The sequence below is a fragment of the Balaenoptera musculus genome, chromosome 1, assembly GCF_009873245.2.
Source record: "Balaenoptera musculus isolate JJ_BM4_2016_0621 chromosome 1, mBalMus1.pri.v3, whole genome shotgun sequence".
Taxonomy (NCBI): Eukaryota; Metazoa; Chordata; class Mammalia; order Artiodactyla; family Balaenopteridae; genus Balaenoptera; species Balaenoptera musculus.
The window spans coordinates 14687347-14714861 of NC_045785.1; the positions used below are offsets into that span (position 1 = coordinate 14687347).

Below are 27515 nucleotides of genomic sequence, written 5' to 3' on the forward strand. Positions count from 1 at the left end.
TGAGGTGCAAGGTCCCGGGTGGACTTCCTTTCTCCCCTGGCTGCAGGCAAGCGTTGGTAGGGGCTTCACCTCTAGGTGTGGCCTGAAGGGACGAGAGCCTTCCTCTCGCCTGAAGTGTGGACCTAGCATTTTGGTTTCAGGCCCAGGCTCTGCACTTACCAGTTGCCCTGATAACTGGTCCAGGAGGATTTCTCCCTCAGGACCCACACGGGGAGCAGGAGGCTGGGCCAGTCACCCCCAAAGATCCCTGCCTTGACAGCTTACATGTTAGCTTTTTTTTTTTCTTTTTTAATTAATTTATTTATTTGGCTGCATTGGGTCTTTGTTGCTGCAGGCGGGCTTTTCTCTAGTTGTGGCGAGTGGGGGCTATTCTTCGTTGCGGTGCGCAGGGTTCTCATTGCGGTGGCCTCTCGTTGCAGAGCACGGGCTCTGGGTGTGCGGGCTTCAGTAGTTGTGGCACGTGGACTCAGCAGTTGTGGCTCACGGGCTGTAGCGCGCAGGCTCGGTAGTTGTGGCACGTGGGCTCAGCAGTTGTGGCTCACGGGCTGTAGCGCGCAGGCTCAGTAGTTGTAGCACATGGGCTTAGTTGCTCCACGACATGTGGGATCTTCCCGGACCAGGGCTTGAACCCATGTCCCCTGCATTGGCAGACGGATTCCTAACCACTGTGCCACCAGGGAAGTCCCTTAGCTATTTTTTTTTTAAATATTTGTTTATTTATTTATTTATGGCTGTGTTGGGTCTTCGTTTCTGTGCGAGGGCTTTCTCTAGTTGTGGCAAGCGGGGGCCACTCTTCATCGCGGTGCGTGGGCCTCTCACTATCGCGGCCTCTCTTGTTGCGGAGCACAGGCTCCAGACGCGCAGGCTCAGTAATTGTGGCTCACGGGCCCAGCTGCTCCGCAGCACGTGGGATCTTCCCAGACCAGGGCTCGAACCCATGTCCCCTGCACTGGCAGGCAGATTCTCAACCACTGCGCCACCAGGGAAGCCCCCTTAGCTATTTTTTTTTTTTAATATTTTAATTTTATTGGAGTATAGTTGGTTTACAATGTTGTGTTAGTTTCAGGTGTACAGCAAAGTGATTGTTATACATGTACATTCTTTTTTTAGATTCTTTTCTCATGTAGGTTATCACAGAATATTAAAGAGAGTTCCCTGTGCTATACAGTAGGTCCTTGTTGGTTATGTCTTATGTATAGTAGTATGGTGTATGTTCACCCCAAGCTCCTGATTTATTCCTCCCCTTTGGTAACTGTTAAGTTTGTTTTCGATATCTTTAAGTCTGTTTGTTTTGTAAGTAAGTTCATTTGCATCTTTTTTAAAGTTAGATTCCACATGAGTGATAGCATATGGTATTTGTCTGCGTGTTAGCTATTGAATGAGATGCCGTCTATGAAAATGCCTGGGGCACCCCAAACCTCAGGGTGGGGGGCAGGCAGGTGGCATCTACAAAGAAGGACTAGCCCACAGACCCATCCTCAGTGCCCGGCCCCAGGCCCTCCCAGCCCAGGGTCCCCTTGGTTACTTAGCGAACCTGCGATTTTTTTTTTTTTTTTTTTTGCCACTCGTGGCATGTGGGATCTTAGTTCCATCTTAGTTCCAGGCTGCATATCCCAGTGGGAGCAGGCTGTCTGCCTCTGCTTGTTCTGAGGCTTCAGAGCAAAGGCCGCCCCCAGGTCCAGTGTCTGGCTGAGTAGATGCTGGACACAGGTGCCCTTTTTCTTCCAGCCTCTTTAGGGCTCACTGGTTACCAGGAGCAGAAGCCCACTTGCTAAGCAAGCAGCAGAGGCTCTTGGCCGGGTGTGGGCTCACAGGAGGGAGGGTTAAGAGGTGAGCCATCGGTGTCTGGAAGGACAGGCACTACAGCTCCGGGAACCATTCCTGGTGGGAATGAAATGGCACTGTTTCAGCATCAGTCTCTCAAGAGAGAGCATGGTAACTGGCCTACTGTGGGTCACCGGTGGGGATGAGGGAACGCCATGGCCACACTGCGCCGAGGCTGCGGGGAGCGGGGTGGCACCAGAGAAGGAAGAGGGGCCGTGAACAGGTCCACAAGGCCTACGCCACCCCTCGGGCGGGTAGGGTCCCACAGAGCAGGGAAAGGACCAGCTGGGAGGTGGCCCCGAGCCAGGGGCACACCTCTTCCGCCACTTGGGTCCGCCTGCCCCTCACTGAGGAAACCCGGTCTCAGGGCCCAGTGTCCCTAATCTCACTGGCCTGACTTAGCACCAACAAAAGACAGCAGTGATGGCTCTTCCAGTGATGGAAGATTTTAGAAGGAAGAGTAAGATCAGGCCTGGCATACGTCACAGTCACAATTTCTGGCTTCCAATTGTTATTTTGGTCACGTGATCGAACACCTGCTAAAAATGAACTCATTTATCTGTGCCAAGCACTCTGCTACCACGAGCCCACGAGGATGTCATTTCCATTGTACACGTGTGGAGAAGGGCTCTGGGTCCACTGACAGAGCTCCGGCCTTCACCTGTCCGCCTCCCTCAGCTTCTCCACCTGAAGGTCCTCGAAAGGAACTGCACGCAGGTGTCTCTCCTGTTCCCCGTCTCTCAGTGGTACTCTGCACTCAGTAAAGATGTGCCCCATCTGGGAACTTTCTCATCAGACCACACAGAGAGGAGCTGGGCCCAAGGATTGGGGGACAGGCGTGTCAGGGACCCAGGTACCTCAAACCAGAGGGGCTTCGCCAGGGTGTGGGCCCTACTGCCCTGCCACAGCTGCCCTGGTGTCAGCCTGGAGAGCACGGACTGCAGCTTGGAGGGACCTTGGGCGCGTTAACCCCAACCTGTTTCCCCACGTCACCCAGGGCTGTGAAGATGGCGTGGGATGAGTGCGGACATGCCTGCACAGAGCAGGTGTTTGCTGAAATGAAAGGGGAGGCGGGGGAGAGCCCCCATCCCATCACACCTGATGACGGGACGGCCCCAGCTGTTCAGGACAGGTGGGGCGGGGTCTGCGTGGAGCGGGGGCCCAGAGAAGCGGCTGGGGATTTGCAAGGACCCCCTGCTTGCTCACCACGTGGGCCCCACGCCCCCATTGGGGTCAGCCCTCCCAGCCGAGCTCACACATGCTTGGACAGCGAGGCAGGCGAGAAAGAACACAAGGCCAGTGCTAAGTGCATCCCAGTTTCTTTTTATTTTTTTTGTTCTTTTTTTCTTTTTTTTTTTTTTTAAGTATGGAAGCTCAAGTATAAGATGTAGATTTTTTTTAAGCTTTACAAAAAAACAAAATAAAACAAAAACTCCTTTTGCATTCCATAAAAATTGACAGAAAAGCACCTGGCCAGAAGAGCAGGACGGTCCGCAGGTCCCCGCCCCCCACTGTGTGGTCTCCGCGGGACAGGGGCCAGGCTTGCGGGACGACGCTGAGGGCCACCTCTCCTTTCTCCCAGAGCTGTCCCCTGTCCCCGCCGACCCCCAACCCCAAGCAACTCCCAAACACACGTGGAATCAGATTTCCAGTTTTTCTTCTATCTTTCACACACCACAGTTATTTCATAAAATTTTTTTGTTTTACATTTTTTACACCAATGTAACAAAAGGGTGGGAGGGAAGGGAGGCAGACAGACAGTGTATTTTATGCCTATAAATGGGTGGTGGCGGAGAGACAGGGGGCCGGGGCAAACAGAAAACATGGTTTCTATGGAAATACCGAGTTTTGATAGCAAAATATGGTGGGAAGTAGGCCTCAGAGACAAGAAGGGTGTTTATAGGGTTTATTCTCAGGGAGAGATGGCGCTGTGCAGTGGTGATGCAAGTTGTTGTGTGACCTGGGGGGCGGAGGGAAGGGACGAGGGAGGGAGCAGAAAACGAGTTTCTAAGAAAGGAATCTAATGAGCGCACGGCGGCGTGTCCGGTTAGTGGGAAGAAGAGGCTTAACACTGCTGCTTTCTCTTCAAAGCCTCCACCAGGTCATTCTTAAGAGCTTCTTGTTTTGATTTGTCTGCAAAAGTCTGCACAGACCTGCCCGGGGAGAAGAACTGTCATTAGCAGGCTGAACAGGCAGAGTGTAGCCCTGCCCGTGCGTCCAGGGCGAGGGGCTGGGTCACTGGACTGGGTGCCCCCCCGCCGCCCCCGATCCTCTGGGAGTGCGAGGTGCAAGCTGTGTGGAGGGGGCAAAGGGGCCCAGAGCCCGAGCCCGGCCCCGCGGGGGAGGCCACGGCCCACCTCTGCACCAGGCTGGGCGTGACCTGGACGCTGGGCACAGGTCCCAATGTCAGCCTGAACCAGAAGTGGGCCTCCAAGCACGACACAGCAGAGACCATCTGTGCTTCAGCTCAGCTGTAGACTCAGGCCAGAGGCCGAGAGATAAGGACCCCGTTACAAAGCACGGGGTGCAGGGGCTGGCCACCCAGCGAGCGTTAAGAACCAGCACCTCGGACGTCTGAGCCCGCTGCCTGGGCAGCACCTGCGGGCAGGCACTTTCAGGCTTCTGCGAGGCACCATCAGCTGTTAACTTGGCCAAGAAAATCCCTCAGCCTGAACTTCAAGAGGCAGGAAGGGACAGGTAAGTGGCCCTGGGTCGCTGCTGTCAAATCCTGAATTTGTGGGGAAATGTTCACGGGAGTGCACTTACGCACAGGTTAGAGCGAACAACAGCTAACCTTTGTAGAGGTTGTACAATTTACAGAGTGCTTCTCACGCACACTTCACTCTCACAAGCATCCTGGAGGGGTCTGAGCATTATTCCCAATTTACAGATGAGGAAACTGAGGCTCAGAGAAATGCTCCTGGCAATGACCTTAATGATCACTTTGTCAGATTTCCTCGATGTGTGGGTTAACCAGGAACTTACTATTTATAAACTTCCTAACAGTTTCAAAGCAGTGGAAACAGAGAGTGGAAGGCTGCCTTGCAGGAATGCTGTGGAGCCACGGGAATGTCACGCTTGACACGCACTGGCCGTGAAACAGAATGGGAAGGAGAGACCAAAAAGTAATCCCCCAGCGCCGAATATGGGTGAAATACAATGAAGTAGGACCCAGGAGCATCCCACGTGGAATTCTGGCTACTGAGTCCTAGAAACATCATGGGAAGTGCCCTCAGGATGGTAAAGAAGGAGGCAAGAGACAAGGCTTTGAAAGAGTCTATGTGCAACTACAAAAATTCCCATGAGAAATGCTGACATTTTTGGTTGATGCGGCTGAATACACGTTTCTGAGTATTTGCTCTGCTCTGCTCTGTGACGGCCAAAGGAAGGGTCAGGCACCCGCCCTGGTGGCCCTCGGGCTGCAAACCTCAGCCAGCGCACCACGGGCTTCTGGAAAGCTCCCAATGGGAGGCTAACTTGCCCAGTGGGAGGATGCGGTGGGCGAAGTGGTGGCTCCCACGGCACCCCGGCCCGAGTGGGTGCGGGCTCTTCTGGGAAGGAGCACACCAGGCCTGGGCTGTACCCAGCTCCCCGCTACCCCCACAAAGGAGAAATTTCCAGTGTTAGAACCAGGTAAGAAACAGCAGGTTAGGCTTGGAACGGCTGGAGGTGTAAGGAGCAGGGCACTCGTTTAGGGAAAGGAGCTCGGGAAGGTCACTGCCAAGCAACTCGGAACCAAGGCCTGCAGGTGGGAAGGAGGGTCTGTCCTGGACAGAAGGTGCCAGGCTGCCCGCTGCTGCAGGGGGTCCATATCAGAAAGCCTCCAGTGGGTGGCCACAGAACTGGCTGAGGTGAGGGATCCAGAAGATTCTAGACCCACCCTAAAAGCTGAGGGGCTGGAGAGAAAACTGCACTACGTGGAATGCCTTAAAAGGGGGTTTCTTAATGCTCTGATGGGCGTGTGACGGTCCGAGCATGAGGCTGGAGGCTGACAGATGCCCCAGGCCTGACGCTGGCACACACGCAGACCAGACTGTGCTGCGGTCCCACGGCTGCAGAAGAGCCGCTCCGCCTGGTTACACAGGTGCCCCACCTCCATCCCCCCCACCGGGCCTCTTCCGGGTCAGGGTCTCCGAGTCCAGCCCCTGGGCCTGGGAAGAAGCCCCTAAGTCCAGGCTCTACAGCCCTGCCCAGCTGGGTTTCCAAACGCCTCTTATTAAAATCAGTTTCCCTCCTCCTCTCCGGGGATGCTGACTGCTTTCACACATCTGTATCTGTCACTAGCTCAAGTCATGGTCCTCGGCCATTGTCTACAGCCAGACTACTTCCCCTCCGTCGGCGTAAGGCATTTAGGAGGACGGCTGAGCTCGCCAGGGGCAGAGGGTTATGCCGGTCCCGGCGGCTCCAGCGGCACCCGGTCTTGGGGGCACCAGGCCCGGCCCGGGGATTACAGCCCCACTCTGTGTCCCATCCTCAGACTCAGGGCGATACACTGTCCCCTTTTAGGTCGGCTAGCCCCAGTCAATCTCCCACCGAGAAGGGGGCTCATTTGGCTTCTGGGATCCTTGGTGGACAGCTGGCGAAGCCCCGGCTGCACACACAGCAGAGAGGCCGCCAAAGCCGCCGGCCGAGCGGGAGGCCACTGGGAGCGGCGCAGGCGAGCGGCTCCTGCCGGAGAGGCGACGGTGATGCCCGGCCGGCCCGGGCTGCTCCGGGGGGCAGAAGCCCAGACGGCCCGCCCTCACACGCAGCCCCGCCCAGAGTGCAAAGCACACACACCGCACGCGTGATGCAGGTCCGTGTAACGCGGGGCGAGTCTGCACGTTAAGGGGGCTGCTCCCAGCCGAGCGGACACGGGGTTAGTGGTGTTTAAGGGTCCGGCGGGGTCTCGGCGGGTTGGTGAGTCCTGTTTAGTGGGGCGGGCGCTCAGGCCTCTCAGGCAGGGTACCTGGAGCGGCTTAATTATCAGGCTGGATGTGGATCTGGCGCTGCGTCAGCACTTGGGAAAGCTCCCTCTGCAGCTGCAGGAACTTGGGGTTGTCGGGGATAACGTCAACAGATCTACAGAGAGTGTGCAGAGGTGAGTGCAGCGGGAGGGGGAGGACGGGGCCCAGGAGCACAGGGGGCGACAGCTGAGAGGAAGTGCAGGGGACACACAGGCAGAAGAGAGAGGGGAGCGTCACCAAGGCCGCTGCCGCTCGGGGGCTGTGGTGGGGAGGTTCTGGCCGCGGGGCTCTTGCGGGCGGCGGTCACGGTTTTCAGGGGCTCAGACCACCACCCCGCAGGCTCTATGCGGCTTTCTCCGATTTTTCAGCCACCGCCCCGGGACCCTGCAGGCCAGGCGGGTGCGTGGCTGGCTCAGGGGCCCCAGGCCAGGAAGCTCTGGGCAGAGATGACTTATGAGGCCCCAGGCTCAGCAGCCAGAAGAGAGCAATGCTCTGGGGGTGGAATAAAACCCACCGGGGGCCAGACCACGTTCCCCACAGGCAGGGAGGAAATCAGAAAGATGATGAGTCCAAAGTGGGCCCACTCTTTTAAAACTCTATGAGTGAAAGACTAAAACATCTGTCTCCTGGACAGATTCACAAACCAGAGCTGCTTCCTGCCTCTCCTTGTTCCCAAAGGAGAGATGTGTCCACAGTGGGGGATTAGAGGGCTGGAAGCCGAGGGCAGAGCGGCAGCCCCTGGGCTCGCGTGGTGGTGTAGGGGCCGCACGCCGGCCTCCATCCCACCCCCTCCCTTCGGCTGCCCTGCTCCTGGACGGGCGGAGGGCCACTGGGAGGAGTCCCTGGTCGAAGGTCACACGGCTCTGGCTGACAGAGGCTGCATGAGATCCCGGCCTCCCGACTCCAAGGCCCGTCTCGCTCCACAGCGGCCTCCACTGCCCCCAAAGGGGCTCTGGCCTCCTACCCTGCCCACCATGACCCTGAGGACCCAGCGAGCCCCTGAGCCCCCTTCGGCCTTCACTTGGGCCGACGCTGAAGAACCGAGGGCACAAGACGTGTGGGGAGGGGCAGCCAACAGCCCTGAGAGGACCCCAGGGTGGCGGGTCCCTCTCCAGAAAGCAGCAGGTCGGGGGGCTCTTTCTGTGGGATACTCTGCTGCCCTGGAAACCAGCCAACCAGAGGCCAGTGGTGTCATGCCCTCCTGCGTCTTAGGGTCTGATCTGGAGGTATCCTCAGGCCCAGGAGCCAAAGGGGCCGGGCAGATTCTTTAGGTGGGACTCAGGCTGAGGGACTGAGAGGTGACTCCAGGGACAAGGGCACCGATACTGTTAAGGTGAATGGGCCCCAGGAAAACAAAAATGGTGCAAGTCTATTCTGATTCCCACATCCATCCTGAGTACACACTCTGTATGCCGGGCTTTACCTTGCAAAATCTGCATTAACAACCCTATAAGGAGGATACCTCAGCCCTGGTTTACAAAGGAGGAAACAGAGGCCCAAGGCCATAGAGCTCTTAAGCAGTGACCTAGGATTCAAATCCACATCTTTCTGGTTCCGAAGCCCGTGCTTTGGGGTACATTACCTTAGCCCATTAACGATGTCCTTCGTTTTTCCAAAGTAGATCTCATTCAGCGTACTCCTGATTTTATTTTCCATGTCCTGGAAAAGGAGGCCGGTGAGACTGACAGGAACGCCCTCCCTCCTCCCGCCCCGCACCCCTGCAGTCCCCGCCGTGACCGCAGGGTGGAGGCACGTGAGTGCGCCAAAGCCGGCGAGGGAGCCGCACGGCCAAGACCGCGCGTGTCACATGTGCTCTGAGCGCCTCCCCATCCTGGCGCCCAGGACGCCAGTACCAGGTCCCGGGGTCCCAGGCTGACCCTCACTGGGAGCTGGCCCACCCCGCCCGACCACCCGCCAGCCCTCCCCCCAGCTCTGTGAACAACCCTGTGCAGCTGGAGAGCACCCCCTTCTTCCAGGTGGCGTGGGGAAGGGGGAGCTGAGGTACAGCTCAAGCTCCTCCTCCAGAGCCCACTGGTGTTCCCGGGATCTGCTTCCCGTCTGAGCTCAGGTCTCCGCTCGCACCCACTGGAATGGGGGAGACAGGACTTAGGGCCTCCCGAGCTGAGTCTTCTGGGTGCACGTGCTTGGGGGACAGTAGAGGGGGTGCCTCTGGAGCTGGGCCCTGCTTGCGTCCAGATCAGAAGGCTCAGGAAACAAGAGGCCAGGGCAAAACCTGAGAAATGCGCTGCTGGCTGCTGTGGAGTTGCGAGGGAGCAGCAAGGGAGGCCAACAGCCGGCAGCCGGGCTCCAGGGGCGAACACCCCGTGCGGGGGAGGCGAACCGCGGCAGCAGGAGGCCCACTCACCTCGACCAGGCGCCCGATGTTGGCTATGTGCGGGGAGCAGTCGCTCACGGTTTCATCCTTCTCCATCTGCAAGAGACAGAAATGTTCCTCTCGGTCAGAGAGCCGGGTGAGGGCGCAGGGCCTGTTCTCCCTGCTGGCAGGGCCGGGGCCAGCTGGCGGGGGTTGAAGGCCACTTTTCCAGTGAGGGAGCCCCAGCACAAAGCAACCCAAGTTTCAGGTCGCAGACAGTCCAGCCAGCAGAAGCCCCGAGGCCCCGTTTCCAGGGGAGAGTCTTGTTCCGCCCTGTGGAGCACACCCCACCTCCACCTCCACAGCCCACAGCAGGGAGGGCACAGGTGACCACCCCTGCCAGGCACAGGCTCAGCTTGGGGCCTGATGTCGCAGAGGAGCCCCCAAAGTGCCGTGCCGCTGCCGTGCCTGCGTGGCAGCTACGGAGGGAGGGACCGGCAACCCGGGTGTCAGGAGACTCCGAGGCTCAGACAGATGGGGTGACCCGCCCAAGGTCACACAGGGAGTGACAGCAGAGCCCGGGTCAAAGCCATGCTTACTTCCAAGCCTGCATTCCTTCTACTCTGTGAGGCTGCAGGGCCGGCCGAGTGACCGTGTGGAACTTGAACAAGAGAATCTCAATCCACATCCCTGGTTATGACAGAGGGGGTTTTAGAGGAGGTGGGACCCAGCGAGCCAGTTCTGGCCCAGTGATCAGTACTCTGAGTATTAAAAGGAAAGGGGGCAGGGAGGGGAGAAGGCACTGACGACCCTGACACGAGCACTGAGTCATGACGCACGCAGAGCTCTCCCCCAGCTTCCGCCCTATGTTTAAGGCTTACTTCCCTCACAAGATTATACATTCCTTAAGGGCAGATGTATGTACCTGTTTTACACTTCACAGGTGCCTAGCAGAGTGCTAAGTGCATAAACGCTGTTTAAATCGAGTGGAAGCGTAGCTACCGTTACCACTGTTATTTATTTATTTAGAAAGATTTATTTATTATTAATTTATTTAGTTTATTTTTGGCTGCGTCGGGTCTCAGTTGCGGCACAGGGGCTCTTCGTTGCAGCACGCGGGCTTCTCTCTAGTTGTGCGCGCAGGCTCCAGGGTGGGTGGGCTCTGTAGTTAGCGGCACGCAGACTCTCTAGTTGAGGCACGCGAGCTCAGTAGTTGCAGCGTGCGGGCTTAGTTGCCCCACGGCATGTGGGATCTTAGTTCCCTGACAAGGGATTGAACCTGCGTCCCCTGCATTGTAAGGCGGATTCTTTACCACTGGCCCACCAGGGAAGTCCCTCACCACTGTTACTGAAATAAAATCTGGAAGCTGAGGCAGTTTGGAGGAGAATGGATACATGTATACGTATGGCTGAGTCGCTTTGCTGTGCACCTGGGACTATCACAACACTGTTAATCAGCTATACTCCAATATGAAATAAAAAGTTTTAAAAAATACAAAAAAAAATCTGGAAGCTGAAATAGGCAATCAAGAAACAGGATGAGAAGACAGGAACTGGATCAGGAAGGCTAGAGCTCAAAATGAATTCAGACTAGTGAAAAAAGCAGAGCAAAGGTGGAAGGTTAACTACCTTCAGAACCGGAAGAACAGGGCAGATGCTTGGGGTGCGTGGTGGTCTGTTCGGAGGCTAAAGGCCTCTGCCCAGTCTCACCTGCTTTTACTTCTCTTACCCATTAGGGAGAGTGACTTCCAGGCCGGGAAAGGTAGAACAGACCCAGTTAGGAGGGAGACAAAGCCGCAGATGGTAGGAGAGAACCAAGTCACTTTGTTTTTTTGTTTTTTTTTTAATATCTTTTATTTTATTACTTATTTATCTTGGCTGTGTTGGGGTTTCATTGCTGTTGGGCGGGCTTTCTCTAGTTGCGGCGAGCGGGGGCTGCTCTTCGTTGCGGTGCGCGGGCTTCTCATTGCCGTGGCTTCTCTAGTTGCAGAGCATGGGGCTAGGCGCGCGGGCTTCAGTAGTTGTGGCTTGTGGGCTCTAGAGCGCAGGCTCAGTAGTTGTGGCGCACGGACTTAGTTGCTCCGCGGCATGTGGGATCTTCCCGGACCAGGGCTCGAACCTGTGTCCCCTGCATTGGCAAGCGGATTCTTAACCACTGCGCCACCAGGGAAGTCCCCAAGTCACTTTAAATGATTAAGTTTCAGGGTCAGAAAAATCCGATTCTGTGACAGAGACATCCCTGAAAAGTTACGGCACACTTCAGAGGTGCCAGAACACTGGGGGAGGGCAGAGGCTGACCCCACTTCCATAACAGAAGGAAGACTGGAGTTGGAAATTAAACACTGGTTTGACACTGATCCAGACAACAATTTTTGATGGGACCGTTAAAAAAAATCATCTGCTGGCACACTTTCACATGAGATACTCCAGGAGCCAGCACGGGCTCGCCATGAACGTGACCTGCTGCGAGACTCTCCAATTTCCTACTGAGAAGGGGATGCTGGGCTGCAGAACAGGGGGCTCCTCTAGGATCACATCACTGTGGCAGGTTCCCATCTAAGATCCTGTGGCCGAGGCTGGACGGCAGCCCGCTCATGTTCCCAGGGTGGCCTCCAGGGCATCTCGCAGGATTCTCTACCTGGCCCTGGGTCTACCTGTTTGTCCAGGACTTAAAGAAAGGCACAGCGCAGAGGGTGCATGGGATCCTACTGCCAGCATCAAGGGTGGAGGTGATGAGAAGGGTCCTTCCAGGACCCGAGACACGGGTCGGCTGCAGACCACAGCGCTCCCTGGCGGCAGCCACCTCACTCCGCCTGGTCCTCACGAGAACCACTTTAAACCCGAGGAAACCAAAGCTTAAAGGTGTCAGGTGCTCTGCCCAGATGACAGCCCTGTTCGACCCCGCCACCTCTGCTCCTCCTGCCCCTGTGTGCTGACTACCTTCACCAGGGCAAACACAAACCACCTACTTTGGCTCAAACATTAATCCCACCGAGAACAAAATGAGGAACAAGTCCAGTGAAGAGACTTGTGGGTTTTAGGTGATTTCAAGCTTGACAAGAATGTGATGGGACCAAAATGAAGCTATATTACTGGGGCCCAGCTCAGGGGCGGCGCGCCCCCCATCATACGACGAAGCTGCAGGGGCGAGGCCGCGTCACTTGCTGAGGGAGGCCCCTCCGTTCCGTCCCAGCCCAGCCACATCCATAGGGCTGGACGCAGTCTGGGTTTTCAGAGAGGCGTGGGCAAACTGGAGTCCTTTTGCTTAAAAGGTCTGAACACCCTGACCCCAAGAAATTGGAAAGAATGTGGATATCTCAGGCCAGGAGGGGAAAGACTCGGGAGGTCCTGGCCATGCTCTGAGGGCCTGCTGTCCAGCAGGGGCGTGTCCAGCAATCCGTGTCATTGCCAAGAGGCGACGGAGCTCTCTGTTATTATATCTGCATCTGCTCACACAGCAATGAGCCCCGGGTCCCTGCAGGTGTCTGGGGAGAAACGGGGTGGCCATGTGTCAAGATGCTACAAGAGGGGGATCCGGAGTAGAGTGATGGTCTGGAACGCACGGCCTTGCAAGGCCCTTTCTTTCTTTCTTTTTTTTTTTTTTAAAGAACTATAACTATGGGAATTAAGTAAGGGAGCCCTTGCTTTTTTTTTTTTTTTTTTTTTTAAATTTATTTATTTATGGCTGTGTTGGGTCTAAATTTCTGTGCGAGGGCTTTCTGTAGTTGTGGCAAGTGGGGGCCACTCTTCATCGCGGTGCGCAGGCCTTTCACTGTCGTGGCCTCTCGTTGCGGAGCACAGGCTCCAGATGCGCAGGCTCAGTAGTTGTGTCTCACGGGCCTAGTTGCTCCTCGGCATGTGGGATCTTCCCAGACCAGGGCTCGAACCCGTGTCTCCTGCATTAGCAGGCAGATTCTCAACTACTGCGCCACCAGGGAAGCCCGCAAGGCCCTTTCAAAGTCAGGAGACTAAGTCTGAGAGCAAAGACGCCTGGTCTCTGAGAGTCTCTGAGAGCGAAGACGCCTGGCTCTGGCAAGACTGTTTGGCTGAGGACTGGCCAAACAGGAGAGACTGAGTGAGATGCTAGAATGATCGGCTGCTCTGCCCCCAACACCGGGCCCTGAGCCACCCCGAGCACTCTGGCCAGTGATCCTGGGGAGTCTTGATCCTGACACTCAGGGGCTGCCACAAAACAGGAGGTGAGCGTGCCCACCAACTTCAAAGTGAAGCCACTCCCCACCGTTTCAGGTGGATGAGCACCCCACCCTGGGCGGCGCCGTGGCGTGTGCGGGACATGCTGGGCCCCGAGCAAAACGCTGCGGCCACGACAACTGGAGCGTGTGCGCGTTGAACAGGGGCTGGGACTGCGCTCCGCCCTGAGGAAGGACGGCGCTTGCCCACCCATTCTTAAAAGGCATTTTTGGACACCGACACGCTGGCACTGAGTGTCCTCTCCTCCCACGTGGAAGAGGTTTCTGTGCCCGGCCAGACGGCAGCTCAGGGCTGCTCTTCCGGGCAAGGAGAGGCCTGGGGGGTCTGACCCAAATGAATTACGTCCTCCCACAAACTGGCCTTTCCGCCTCCCCAGCTCCACGCAGACGGCAGACTCCTGGCAACCCCAGGGAAGCAGTGAGGCCCTGAAGCTCAGTGAGGCCCCCATTTTAAACACGCACCAACCACCCAAGGTTGAGGCCAGAACTGGTGGCAAAGGGCTCAGGGCCATCAGGGAAGCAAAGTCACATCAGATATCCGACCTCTTGGGTATCACCTCTGCTTCAGAATCAAGAGCCATCCTCCAACAAAGGAAAAGGCTGGAACTGCTGGGCGCTCAAAGATAAAAGAGGTCTGGGCATAGAGGCCAGGGCGGGTGAGCCTCCCCCAGGAGCAGACTGACTACCAGGGAGGACACCAGGGGCCACGAAGCTTGAGGCAGGGAATCTGAGCCCAAGGCAAAGGCCCAGCAGGGCCCGGGGGGGAGGGAAGGAAGAGGGTGGGCCGGGGTCAGGGCAGACAGACATGTCTCCACGGCCCCCCTGCCCGCAACCCTGCCGACTCCCTTCACAACTGGTCAGGGTCAGCTCGCTGGCAAAGCTGACCTGCCAAAAATGGAACTATTTTTGCATTGCAGATATTAGTACATCCTTATAAAAGGGGCTGCCAGAGGAAAACATTTTTATGTGCTGTGGTCGCACAGATGTTCCACAAGGTGGTTCCAACCGAGTCTGGAGTCAGAGCCCCACCCGCCTGTCCCCATCAAGCACCTCGGCTCCTCTCCGCGGCCCGGCGACGTGGAGGACACGGGCGAGTGTGTAGAAAGCAGGCCGTTATCCTCAAAAGGGAAAACGTGAGCAGAGTGCCTTGCGGCACTTTCCAGTGAGCAGAGCCCGGAGGGTGGGGACCTGCAGGAAGCCAGCCCCGTCTAACGGCTCCTGCTCTGGAGCCCTGGGGGGCGAGGGCCTTCCTTGTCTCTGCACTGTTCTGAAGAACCTAATATGTGCACTAGGCCCAGAACGGCGCCTGGCTGAACGGCAGCTCCGTTCCCAGGATTCTTCCCGGCCTGGTTCCTCCTAGTTACTGGGCTGTGCTCCGGGTCAGAGCGGGGCTGTGAGGCCAGGACTTAACATGCTGTCAAGCCAGAAGACAGTGGTCAGACAGCCTCTCAAGGAAGGTTCGGTTTGCCCAGTTTAGGAAAAATTTAACTGAGCCTAAAACTGTATACATTCTAGAAGATGGAAAAGTCTCTGCTTGCGTGATAGGTGGTAATAGCAGTAACAGCTATTATTTATTGGGCATAACCCATACGTCAAAATGTTTTTTTATTTCTGCTCTACAACAATCTTGCCAAATGGGCATTATTAAGCTCGATGGTGAAAGTGCTGAATTTCAGAGAAGGGAAGCGGTTCGTCCAGGTCACACAGCTGGCAAGAGACTGGGCTAGGATCTGAACCAAGGTCTGGATGATTCCAAAACCTGTTTTCTTCCAGGAGACTTCTCCATTTTCTCAACTTCATCCACGTTCTTTACCGGAAAACTCAAGGACAAACCGCAGTCCAGGGCTCAGAAATTCCGAGCAGTTTCATCCCTGCCTCACCCGCCTGCCTTCCCCCCAACCCTTCCCTTCCTCGGAGCAGCTGCTCGGTTCCTCGCCTGCCCAACCTTCCTAGCGGGGGATGGGCACAGGGAGGCAGCCTCACACCAGCTTTCCCTCTCGACCAGGCTGGGTCATTCCGCCCCAGGTCACCGGACGTAAACCAAAGCATCCCTAGAAGTCACGCCACTCAAGTCTCTCCACCCCTGAACCCAGGAACCTTAGGGAACAAGGGAGCAGCTGGAGCTGGGCCTCCCCGGGTGAGAAAGTCCTCCCTGAACCACCCCGAGTTTGGCCCGGACCCCTCTGTTCCCCACATCTGGAGGGAAGGCCATGGGCTCTTCCCCCTGCAACACGCCGCCTTGCCTGACTGCCAAGCGCGAGTCAAAGAGGATTTCCCTGCCTTGACATGCGGGCAAGTGCCTCTGCTGGAGTCTCACTGCTCGAAGATACATCACAAGGGAGCCCGGTGCTGAGCCGGGGGGGGGGAGAGTTCGCCTTCCGAGTGTCCGCCCTAATCTCCCAGCTCCACAGGACATTCCACCTCTGTTTCTAAATATTTAGAGTCGGAAAAAAATGTCAAATGAACATCTGCAGGGCCCGGCCCCAGGCTGGAAACCTTGGATCTCTTTCCCGAGATTCACAGTCTTGCCTCTTTCCCACGTCTCCAGCTGTCACACAGAAGTGACCTCTCAGCGCAACTTCCTTTTCAGCGCGTTGGTACTTGGCCTGCGGAAAGCAGCCTTCCCACCGGGGCCCAGGTGGCAGCTGCCGCCCTCCTGCCCTCAAGGATTGGCCGTGATGAGCCTCTGCGAAGACGGCCCTCACCTTGCCTCCCACAGCTGCAGGGATCTGCCAAAACACTTTTCTCTACTTGCTTTCCAGGGACGTCCCTAAGAGACATCTTTTGGCGGGGGCGGGGGAGCAAAAGGCCGGAGTGGAGGAGATGGGTGAGGGCGCCTTGGTCTGAGCCCCTAGGGCATCTCCACAGCCGGCAGGTCACAACGAGGTGTGAAATGCAGCTCCAGTACATTTATCAAGAGCGGTAAGAAAGTCAGTGAGGGGGGCTTCCCTGGTGGCGCAGTGGTTAAGAATCCGCCTGCCAACGCAGGGGACACGGGTTCGATCCCTGTTCCGGGAAGATCCCACATGCTGCGGAGCAATGAAGCCCGTGCGCCACAACTACTGAAGCCCGCGTGCCTAGAGCCCGTGCTCCACAACAAGAGAAGCCACCACAATGAGAAGCCCATGCACCGCAACGAAGAGCAGCCCCCGCTCACCGCACCTAGAGAAAGCACGCGCAGCAACGAAGACCCAATGCAGCCAAAAAAAAAAAAAAAGTCAGTGAGGGCGCCTTGAGAGAGGAGAAGATGGAGGCAAAGCCTGGGGAGCCAGGGAAAGGGACTCCTGGGGGGACATTCTGCCAAGCCCAAGCCATGGCCCTTCCCAGGACAGGCACAGGAAGCAGGAAAGTGGGGGAGCCCTGGGCATCGTGCCAGGGAAGGGTGGCCCCGGCCTATGCAGCTGCGGGGTGGCCAGTATGAGCTGGATGGAAACGGGAGAGCTGGGAGCCCTCGGCCTGGCTGGGTGCTCCCGACCGCTGGCTAGGACAGCTGCCAGGGTCGGGGCCTGGCACTGTGGGCCTGGTGAGATGGCCCCTTCCCTCCTGACACAAGTGGGGAAGGTGTGAGTGTGCAAGTGAGTGTGGGGCTGCCACGACGCCTCGGTCACAGCAAGTACCGCTTACTGGAGGAACTCGAGCGAGGAAGACCCACCTGAGCCCAGTGCTCACACCCTGGGGTCACCCCAAGATGTCTCCAACCCGTCCCTCCTCTACTCCTCCTGCCTCTGCCCTTCCTCGTTATTTCCTGCCTTGAGGTTCCTTCACTGACCACCCGGCCACAGGCTAGTCACTGCAGCCGCTGCCGGGGCCATCTTTTGAAGACACAAATCTGATCAGATCAGTTGACTACTTAAAAAAATCTTAAAGCCCTCCGCACTACCTGTGGTGGTGAAGGCGTCTCATGTGGTCACTTGGGCTCCTGCAAGAGGCACCCAAAGCGTGGCGCTGCGGAGCACGCTCCAGGGAGGCCTGGCGCCTCCACTGGACTCCGCGGTTCTGGCCCCACTCGCGGGGCCTGTTTCTGGGGCCACTGGTCCACTGCCGCTGCCCACGCTGCCTGCTCGAGGGGCTGCCAACGGAATGTTCCCGGGCGCCCACAGGGCAGTGTCCTGTTTACACTGAGCCGACTGACTGCTCAATGCATTTCTGTGCAAATGCTTACTGAGCATCTCTTAAATGCCAGGCCTACAGATAGGGGACAGATTAAGACCAAAAAAATGCAGTGTGGCAGAACGCAGCTTTCTTTTTCTTCTAGGCAGACAAACCTGGGTTCACATCCCGGCTCTGCCTGCTACTTAGATAAGTCACCACAGCAAATTACTTAATAGCCTGAACCTCAGTTTCCTCACCTGCTAAATGGGAGTGATAACTCTATGCTGTTGACAACCCAGTCAACAGAGACAGCCCACATTACCACACGTGTTCACTCTTGACCACTGATTTGCTCAGCTTTCCTGGAACCCCTTCGCTTCCCATCCAAGAGAACCAGAGATGTTTTCCCAAGGCTCATCTGGGACAAACAGCTAAACCCGCAACCCTCATTTCCCCTGTATGCGCAGAAGCTACGCATCATTAACTTAGATTTGTCACCCTCATTGCTTCCCTGCCCCTCCTTTTGCAGTTACTTACTTTGGAAACCAGCCCCAGATTTAATGCACCTCAGATGAGTTACGCGACCGGCCGCAAGGATGATGACAGAAGCATGAATTTCCTCATGAAAGCCCAAGAGCATAGGCAATCCAAACAGGCCCGCGGGCCAGCACGGTGCGCTGAGGACAGCCACTCATCAGGCCTGCGTTTGGCTTGGCAGCGGGCGCTGCTCACAGCAAGCCCAGACCCTGGCCGTGGGCTGACAGCTCTGATTTAAACTATTAGCAAGGCTGAGGATTAAATATTTGTCCAGGTCACTGTAAACCGGGTGGAATTATAAACAGTTCGGAGCGGTAAGTGATGCAGGAAACAGTCTCCGGATACGGGTTTAGGATTTTCCACCACTCCCCAGGTGGCAGGGTGTCGGGGAGGATGGCTGTGAGAGAGCCAGCTGCCTGGGGTTCGGCGGCCCCTCCCTGGTCAGTGGTTCCTGGAAGACAAGGGCCCATTTCCACGCAAAAGGATGGTCTCTGCCCAGTGAGCACTAGCCTCTGGGATGGTGTGGGGACAGCCCTGCCCAGAGGCCAGAGAAGGGGACCCCCGAGATCCCTTGCGGCTCCAGGCCCTGTGACACGGCAGAGGTGGTGCAGGTTCTGCACGGAGAGTGTGAGGCTACGACACGCGGCCCAGGCACCTGCCTTGCACTTCTACTGTTCAAGTGCACGGAGATGCTTCTGTGACTGCACTTAAGAAGAGCTACTAAATGTATCCTTTCTGCCACATTTTAAAAAATTAATGGTTATGAAAAGCGTAATTATTATCTTACTGAAAAAGCCATTTTGATATTAAAAGGAATCCTCATGAAGTCAGGCACTCCCAGGGTGAGGATGGCGACGGTCATCTCTGCCAAGGAAGGCTCCCTCCTGTCATCTCTGCCAAGGAAGGCTCCCTCCTGTCATCTCTGCCAAGGAAGGCTCCCTCCTGTCATCTCTGCCAAGGAAGGCTCCCTCCTGTCATCTCTGCCAAGGAAGGCTCCCTCCTGAGGCCGTTCTGAGGGATACCGCGCTGCAGCCAGCACCGGCTTCTCTGAGGCCAAGTCTCAGGCCACGCTACCCGCCTGTGCTTCCTCTTCCTGTCACACAGAGGCGCCACTGCCCTGCACCGGCACTGGGTTAAGGCCTTCCCTTCGGGTGGGGCTGTTAAAAGTCCTCAACAGGACTCTTAAACAAGGGTCTTCAACCTGCTCAGAAGCTTCAAGTAGCACGTGAAGCAGAAGTGAAGACAAGTCTGCCCCGGGGGAGGCGGCACCTTCCGGTCCAAGCTCCCAGCTCACCTCACACGCCGGGAAGGGACACCTTGAAGATGGGCTGCTCATGACACCTCAGCCAAAGACGGGCAAGAGAAAGGTACACAGCAGCTGTGATACTGTGATGTATAAGAAATACACAATTTGGTCATTCGGATGACCAAAATACATTTCTCACGTACATCTGGTCTTTATCCATGGTTCCAGGCTCACAGCTCCCAAACCCTTGGAATTTCCTGGGCGATAAGAGCAATGGGAACATCTTTTGTTATATTTGGTCTCTTGTCCTCAGTTCCTGAAATCAATCGCTTCAGGGCCATAAAGGTGAAATGGGTGCCTTGTCGCTCATAACAAGCCCCTTTCCACCACAACTGGGTTTATGTTAATGAGGTGACTTTTGGAAAGTACCTAAGCATGGGGGCTGGTTGCCAGGGGAACCAACCATAAACAGAGGGGTGGAACTTTTAGTCCTACCTCTGATTTCCAGGCAGGGGAGAAGGGCTGGAGGTTGAATCAATCACCAGTTGCCAATGAGTTAATCATCATGCCTACATAATGAAGTCTCCACAAAACCCCACGAAAGATGGGAATCAGCTTCCAGGCTGGGGAACCAAACTGCTTCCAGGGGCCCCAGAACTCCGTGAGAACAAAGCTCCTTTGTTTGAGGCCTCGCCCCGTGGATCTCCTCACCTGGCTGTTGATGAGTAACCTTTAAATATCCCTTGGAATAAATCTGCAATCTAATGAGTAAATGGGTTTCCTGAGTTTTGTGAGCAGCTCTAGCAAATTAATCGAACCCAAGTAGGGGGTCATGGGAACCTCTGATTTGTATCCAGTAGGTCAGAAGCACAGGGGACAACCTGGACTTGCCACTAGTGTTGGAAGGTGTGTCTCAGGAGAGGAGGGCAGGCAGTCTTGTGGGACTGAGCCCCGGACCTGTGGGATCTGACGCTATCTCCTCCGGGTAGAGTGTCAGGCTCGTAGGTGAATTGTAGGACACCCTGCTGGTGTCTGGAGTACTGCTTGCTGGTGGCATGGGGAGCTGCCACCCAAGATAGAATTAGGTGCAGAACCCCAAAGAGTAGCACTCGTCAAATTTTAATGTGCACATAAATTACCTGGAGAATTCTGTGAAATTTAGATCCTGATTTGGTGAGTCTGGGTAGGACCCCAAGATCTCTGCATTTGACAAGCTCTTCCATGGTGCTGACGCTGGTCCCTCCTGGACTAGACTGTGAGACTAGCTGTGAGGTTCCCTCCAGCTGCAGAGCAGAGGCTCTGAGAGAGCCCTCCTGCCTGGCCGGGCTATTCAGGACCAGAGAGGTGGGAAACAGAGCAAAGCAACGCTCCTAACCACATCAAAGGAGCCTGAAGTGCAGAGACACGCTGAGCGCTGAGGGCGAGGAGAGAGAAGCCATGACCAAGCCTGCGGTCACCTGGTCCTAGCATGGCAGGGAGCTGGCTGGGAAACGGCAGGCAGCATTCAACCACAGGTGGCTCAAACGGCATCTATCTGGAAATGCGAAGCCCTGCTTAGGCGGTGAATCAGAGCTGGACAAGCTCACCCTGAAGACCAGTGCCCTAGAAAGATGGTTATCAGACTGATGTCTCCCCCCCTATGGAAGTCTTTGGTAGCTAGGCTGGAGGGCTCCAAACTTGGCCTTGAACTAATACGAAGACAGAGTCCTCTTAGTTAATGTGCAAGGAAGAAAGCGGAAAGAACAGCTAACACCTGGATGACCAAAACCGAGATTCGACATTATCTGTCCCTGGCAGAATGGACAAACACCAAAACCTGAGTTCACATGTAAAACCTCATTTTAAGAAAAGATCAACTGCACAAGGACAGAAGGGGAATCCCCAGACCGTCAACAGCTCGTGGGAAAAGAGATGGGGGGGGAGCCAGTGGGGGCCATTTAGCCAACTGCACGCCTGTGAGGTGCCAGCAGAGCAGCACGGGGCCCATTCCGGATGCCTCTTTTTATGGAGACTGATGTAAAAGGAACGGGCTATCCCCCAAGGCAGCGAGCTCCCTGGTCCTACCCGAGCAGAGCGGCACAAACTGTCCTGTCAGGTTGGGAGATGACCTCTGAACTCTTCCCATGTCAAGACCCTGTGACTCAAGCAGTCTTTGACCAGACATACCCATTTTTTCTGTATGAGGTGAACGAATATTCTGAGTTTTGAAAAGTGCCCTGCTGGGGTGCACAGTGGAGGATGCCGGTGACTATCATTCCGTTGCACCCCTGCATCCCTGGAGCACTGCTGCGGGGGCCAGAGCTGAGCAGAGAGCAGGCGTGTACCACAGGGCACTTGCCTGGGGAGGCCGGTAAACCCGCTTGGATGCTTAAGAGGCTCTCCCTCTTCTGGATCCCTGAAGCTTCTTTTTCAGTCCTTTCTCTCCTTTTGGGGACCCTGGCTACTATCCCCCAGCAGCCTGCTGCCAAGCCCCTAGGCTGACCCCCTGGCTGCCATCACTCCTCACTGCCCACCCCCACCCACAGATCACGGCCATCCGTTCTCGCTGCAGAAAGCACCTCTCCATTGTCCAGTGGCTGCCGGCTGCCCACACCCAGCCCTCTCTCGACTGTGAGAAAGCTGCCTGATTTCACTCTAGGAAATCAACACCCACACCCCTGTTCGTCTCCTCGACCATGGGTAGTCACATGACCCTAGCGTCAGGAAGTGATTCTGTCCTGGACAAGTAACCCGACCTGGCAGTGAGCCGTTCCTGGGGTTATATGGCAGACCTGCTCTGCGAGAGAGGCTCTCCCCCAGGATGGCCAGAGGCTGCCAGGAGCCCCCGCGTGGAGAGCCAGAGTCCTGCCCACATCATTCGTGTCTTAGACCCGGGTGGGCTGAACGATGTCCGAACGTCACAATTAGGTGAGCTGACTCATTTCCATTTTCGCTTAAGTCAGTGAGAGTTTTACTTCCGTCACCTGCAACCAAGAGCCCTAATACATCATCTAAGCCACAACCGAGAAATTAATCCATTCTAAAATGTTACCAGCAGTATGCCCTAAACATCACGGGAGCACCTTAACATAAACACACCTTGACCCCAAGTAAAACCTCCCGTGACTGAATGTCGGGAAACACGGACAGGCCTGTGGGGAGATCACGTCAGGCGCAGGGGCTGCCCCAGGACCCCCTGTGGGGCAGCTGCTCACTCATCTCCACACACGGCCAGCCCTGGGGCTGCAGCTGGGGGCACTGACCACCCTACCTGTCTAGTAAGGCTGCCGCCGAGGTTCATGGTGCCAGAGCCGGATTTGTTGGTCTGCAGCCACAGCATCACCGTGGAGGTCAGCTTGTAGTGGGCGGTGCGACCGCTGGACTTCTCCTGCAGGATGAGACAGAGGTCAGAGCCTTGGGCACAACCCTGAGCTGAGGAGAGCCCGAATGGCCCCTGAATTCAGGTCATTCTAACACGTCCCTTCCTAACACGTCACCATGACGTGACCTTATAGCATCCCAAATGGTTTTTAAAGGGGCCGAATCTGCGGTCACCGTATCCAAGTTCTTTGGGGATCTTTTTCATCAATGACTACTGCGATCCTGACTTATCTTTATCCACGTGGCTGTGGGCACTTTTAGCAACCAGCAGGGGTTTATACGCCACAACATACCCCCATCAGGAAGCACCTGCTAGGGAACAGGCCGTACCGTTTGGGCTGCCAGCTGGGGGCGGGGGAGCTGTACCTGCACTTCCACCACGTGGATGGAGTCCCAGCAGCCTTTGATCTTCTTTGATCCATCTCCAGCCTTCTTTATGAGGATCACTCCAGCAAAACCATGATCCAGATCCCAGAGGTAGACAGATGAGACGCCGCCTTCAAAATACCTGCAGGAAACAGGCCCACGTGTCCATGAGATGTTAAGCCCGTCAAATTACAGATCATCATCCCAGGTCCCAAGGGGTGGTCGTTTGGCAAAGATTCATCTAATAAATGTCTCTCTGGGATTAACGACCCTCCCTACGGTGGCTCCAGGGTTGATTCTTGCATGTGTCCTGCTCATTCGTTGGTCAGGGGAGGGGATGCAGCATCCTTTCGGGTGGGGGGCTCACAGAAAGAACACGGAATTAGGAGTCCAAAAGATGAATCTGAGTCTGAGCTGCCCTTCCTCTGGCTTTGTGGCCTTTGGCAAGCTGACTCCACTTCTCTGGGCTTCACATTCCTTCCAGACGAAGGATCCAGCAACGTGTGTGACATGTAACAGACCCTCAATGGGGCTCATTACTACTGAGTAATCATTATCGTGTGATACTCCTATCTTTTGGGATGGCTACTTCACAGGCGAAAAACAGGAAAAACAGAGCAACCACAGTCCAGACTTCTCCCACTGAGAGCAGACAGGGCTCTGTTCCCCCCGGGACGCTCCAGGGCCTGCACACACTGGGGCTTCTGTGGGTTTTTCAGAGCAACCTGCTGCAACACTGTAGCCTGAAACGAAGGGCTAAGGCTGGGACCGAGCTTCCTCCGCAAGTCTGAGGCAATACTGAAAAATTCCTAATTCAGATCAAATGCAGGAGGGAAAGAAAAGGCCAGAGGAGCAAAGGAAATCAGGCAAGGATCCCAAATTCAAGGGCACCAAGGCAGCGACTGTCCGTACAGGTCCGAGGAGCTCAGAAAGCAGAGGCGGACCACCAGCTGACGTGCAGCGCCTCAAATTCTGCTGACGACCAACTACGACTCTGGAAAGATGGCGTCTCTGGTGGCTAATAGCACACTCTACCAGAAAGTCTGTGGCCTCTCTGACCCCATTTAACCCTGCATCAATGGTGCCGCAGGTGCACTCCGGGACTCTCCAGGAGGCCCGGCGCCGTGGCCTCGGATGTGAGCAGGCAGGCACCGAGACGCACGGGCTGGGGAGTCAGGCAGGCACGGGTCCTCACGTCCGCCCCGCCAGTCACCAGTTACGTCATGTGCTTATCCACCCAATGACTACTTATCAAGAGCTACCAGCTGTGCGAACTGGGCCTTAGTTTCTTTATAAAGCAGGGACAGTACTGGGACTTCCCTGGTAGTCCAGCTAAGGTTAAGGCTCCACGCTCCCAATTCAGGGGGCCCGGGTTTGATCCCTGGTCAGGGAACTAGATGTCGCATGCCACGACTAAAAGATCCCACATGCCGCAACTAAAGACCTGGCACAGCCAAATAAATAAATAAATAAATATTTAAAAAACCAAACAAACAGGGATGGTATCTACTTTCTAGGATTGTTGAAAGACAAAAACTATACAGAAAAGTAGATACCTGACCAAAGATGATTATTTTCATAACAAGAACAAGTAATAAAAATAAACACGTATATGAATTATACCTCGATAACGCTGTTACATAATAAAAAATATACATGGTAAATGCTAATATTTAGAGAATGTAAGCGATGGGTATACCAAGAATTCTTTGTACTCTTTTTTGGACAATTTTGCTGTAAATCAAACTCTTTCAAACTAAAAAGTTTTCGTACAAAGGCCAGTATGTGATATACACCAGGGTGTAACCGAGAGACAATCAGACGGAAGAGGTAGTCTCTCTTCACGCTGGAGAGCTGCAGGGCCCCGTGGCTGCTTTGTCTCTGGCTCTGACCCACCGCAGGCCCACTGGGCGTGGCGCATGAGGGTCCACACCTCGGCCTGTTCCCCTCGCGTCCTCCCCGCCAGCATTCCTCAGGGAGACTGTCCCCACTGCTCCATCCCGCGCTACTCATTGCGACTGAGCCGTCAAGTGAAATTCACAGCTGTCTCCCCTGGCCAGTCGGCCCCAGAAGGCAGGTGACGGCAGGAGGCTGTATGAGGTGCCAGCCCCGGGGCTAAATGTTGGTCAAAAGATTGAGAGACTGAGGTTGAGGGATTGAGGGAAAGGAAAGATTGAGGGATTGAGGACTCTGGCTTCCAACCAGGGCAGCAGAGCGTAGAACTGAGAGGGGAAAGCACGGGAGAAGGGAGAGACACACCTGCGGGCCCGAGCTCGGTGCCAGCCCAGGGCAACTCCGGGAAACTGGCCAACGCTGGGCACTCGGGGACCCCACTCAGGAAGGCGCTTTCCCTTGTTCTAAATCTCTCCCCAAACCCCAAATAGGTAAGTGTTCTGGCATAGAGCCTGAGGCCCCCCCCCCCCCACTTCCCTCCACAGGGCCACCGTGACCCGGCCCAGCCCTGCAGGGAGCTGGTCACACGCCGGGCCACCCTGGAACGCTCCTGGGACATGTGGGGACGCATCAGTCACCTTGGGACCAGACCCCTCGCTCAGGTGAGCGGGCGGCATGGGCTCCGGGGTTTTGGTGCCCCCTCCCCCAACTCCCCGGGAAGCACAGCAGCACTACCGCGGGCGGGAAGGGCAGCCCAGGGCAGACCCGCCAACACCGTCCTTTCGGTGACAGATGGCTGGGTTCCATCGCATGGTTTTCCCTTTCTGCCTGCTTGTCGGGAGAGCAGCCCCACATCAAAAGGGAAAAAACAACTTTTAAAAATGTGGCTTTTCTTGTGCTGGCAGAAGTGGGCCGCTAATTCCTTCTTTCCTGGAGCAAAGGCTCGAAGCCCAGCGGGCGTGTTCGTCCTTCTGTCCCTCGAAGCCCACGGCCCCCCGCCTCAGGCGCCTTCCAGCCCAGAGTGTTGTTCTTGTCTCTGTGCTGGGACTCGGGGGAGGGCAGGTCAGGCTGCCCTGGGAGGGAACCAGCAGAGGCCTGGTGGCTTGACAACCCTCCTCGACACCACCTGGCAACCAGTTCAAAAGCACCGGATGGCCTGTGGTTGAGCCCTCTCAGTCCCCTCCCTTAGATTTCTGTTTTCTTCCAGAAGAATAAAACAACAGCATTACCGGTCTGCGGGGCGGAATTGGCCATTTCCACTCCAAAGTCCCACCTCGCGGCCCGGCTCCCCCTCCGGGCAGCTCCTCCCCGCAGCCTCAGCCTCCCCTGTGGGTCACACTGACCAGGTCCAAAGTTACAAAATGTTGGAGACAAAGGAGGTAAAAATGCAAGCTCGACTCTGATGCTCACGTGGGTTACTATTCTTCCCCCAAATTAAAAAATTTATTAGAAGAACATTATTTTAAAAAAAGGAAATTTAAAATTTAGCCCACACCACCATAAATCAGCTTATCCCATAAATCTCATTTTTCCAAATTCCCCTCCGGTCTCTGTCCAGACGCTTACTTTTTATGTAACTGTAGGCACAGCAAGGGGACTGGGCTGGGCTCAGCTTTCCTCACTTGGCCAGAATCACGAGCACCTTTCCACGGAGCCACGTGACCTCCGTAATTGGTTTCGTAGCTGGGAGAGTGTCCCGTCGGGTAGTACCCTCACTTACAGGCGGTCTGACTTTCAGTGAAGAGATGAGGGCGGCAGCACCAGAGCGGCCACTGTTCCTCGTGCTGTTCAAGAGCGGACCCACATTCCATTCACCTAAAGGGACCTCTGGGGACGCGTACGGCTGCGTGTCTCAACCTGACGTTCCAGGACAAAGGGACTGGAGGACGCGTGATGAGAAGGGGCCGCTCAGAATCGCCCAGAAGGCCAGCCTCTGTGGCAGAGTGGCCGCGGGGCACGGACAGCCCCCGCCCCACGGTTTATGGCCCTGCTCTGCGCGTGAAGCGTTAATTAAAGAGGGACCTCAACAAGTTTTTGGAAATTTATTCTTACCTACTGTACTTTGATCATAATGACATGAAACGGGAAAAAAAAATAATTTTTACGTGGTTCACATTTATGAGTTTTTACATAAAGGCTTTTGTGGGTATTTTAAGAATGTGCTAAAATGTTGTCTGAAACCACATAAAGCCATCTGAGGAGTCGCCCGCCAGAACTAACAGCACACACATGGAAGCACTTTAACTGGCCTTTGTATATTTAATGAGTCAAATAGTATTAATACTGTTTAAATGCTAACATGCTATTTCAATAAGGGGGCTCTGCCATCCCTGGCGACTCGCTCTCGGGCCGTGCATGGCAACACGAACGAGGCATCAAGAGTGGCCTGGCGCTGCGAGCGAGCTGCCAACGGGTTCACCCGGCCCGCCTGTGCTCTGCCCCTGCTCCACAGGGGAGGGAGGGAGGACGGTCCCAGGACCACTGCCATGGCCCAGCTGTGCTGGGCACAAAAGGGAAGGCCCAGAGGTCTCTGGTCAAGGGGGCAGCTAGGGGAACATCTTTTTTTTTTTTTTTTAAATTTTATTTATTTATTTATTTATTTATTATGGCTGTGTTGGGTCTTCATTTCTGTGCGAGGGCTTTCTCTAGTTGCGGCAAGTGGGGGCCACTCTTCATCGCGGTGCGCGGGCCTCTCACTGTCGCGGCCTCTCTTGTTGCGGAGCACA

At 55.7% G+C, this 27515-nt stretch overlaps 1 protein-coding gene across 4 annotated transcripts in view; it reads right to left on the reverse strand.

Annotated features, from left to right (window-relative positions):
- Positions 1 to 3131: 3131 nt before the first annotated feature.
- CAPZB (capping actin protein of muscle Z-line subunit beta) overlaps positions 3132 to 27515 on the reverse strand; it is a 138630-nt gene continuing 114246 nt past the window's right edge. For 2 of the 4 annotated variants that reach the window (XM_036856689.1, XM_036856671.1), the window contains exons 5-10: positions 22897 to 23038; positions 22421 to 22537; positions 9136 to 9201; positions 8353 to 8429; positions 6773 to 6885; positions 3172 to 3977 (exon numbers count right to left, since the gene is read on the reverse strand). In XM_036856689.1, coding sequence (XP_036712584.1) covers positions 6783 to 6885; positions 8353 to 8429; positions 9136 to 9201; positions 22421 to 22537; positions 22897 to 23038 — 505 coding nt within the window. In that variant the 3' untranslated portion in view covers positions 3172 to 3977; positions 6773 to 6782. Of the gene's footprint in view, positions 3978 to 6772; positions 6886 to 8352; positions 8430 to 9135; positions 9202 to 22420; positions 22538 to 22896; positions 23039 to 27515 lie in introns of all 4 variants that reach the window. The other 2 variants (XM_036856699.1, XM_036856680.1) reach the window with 2 other exon arrangements.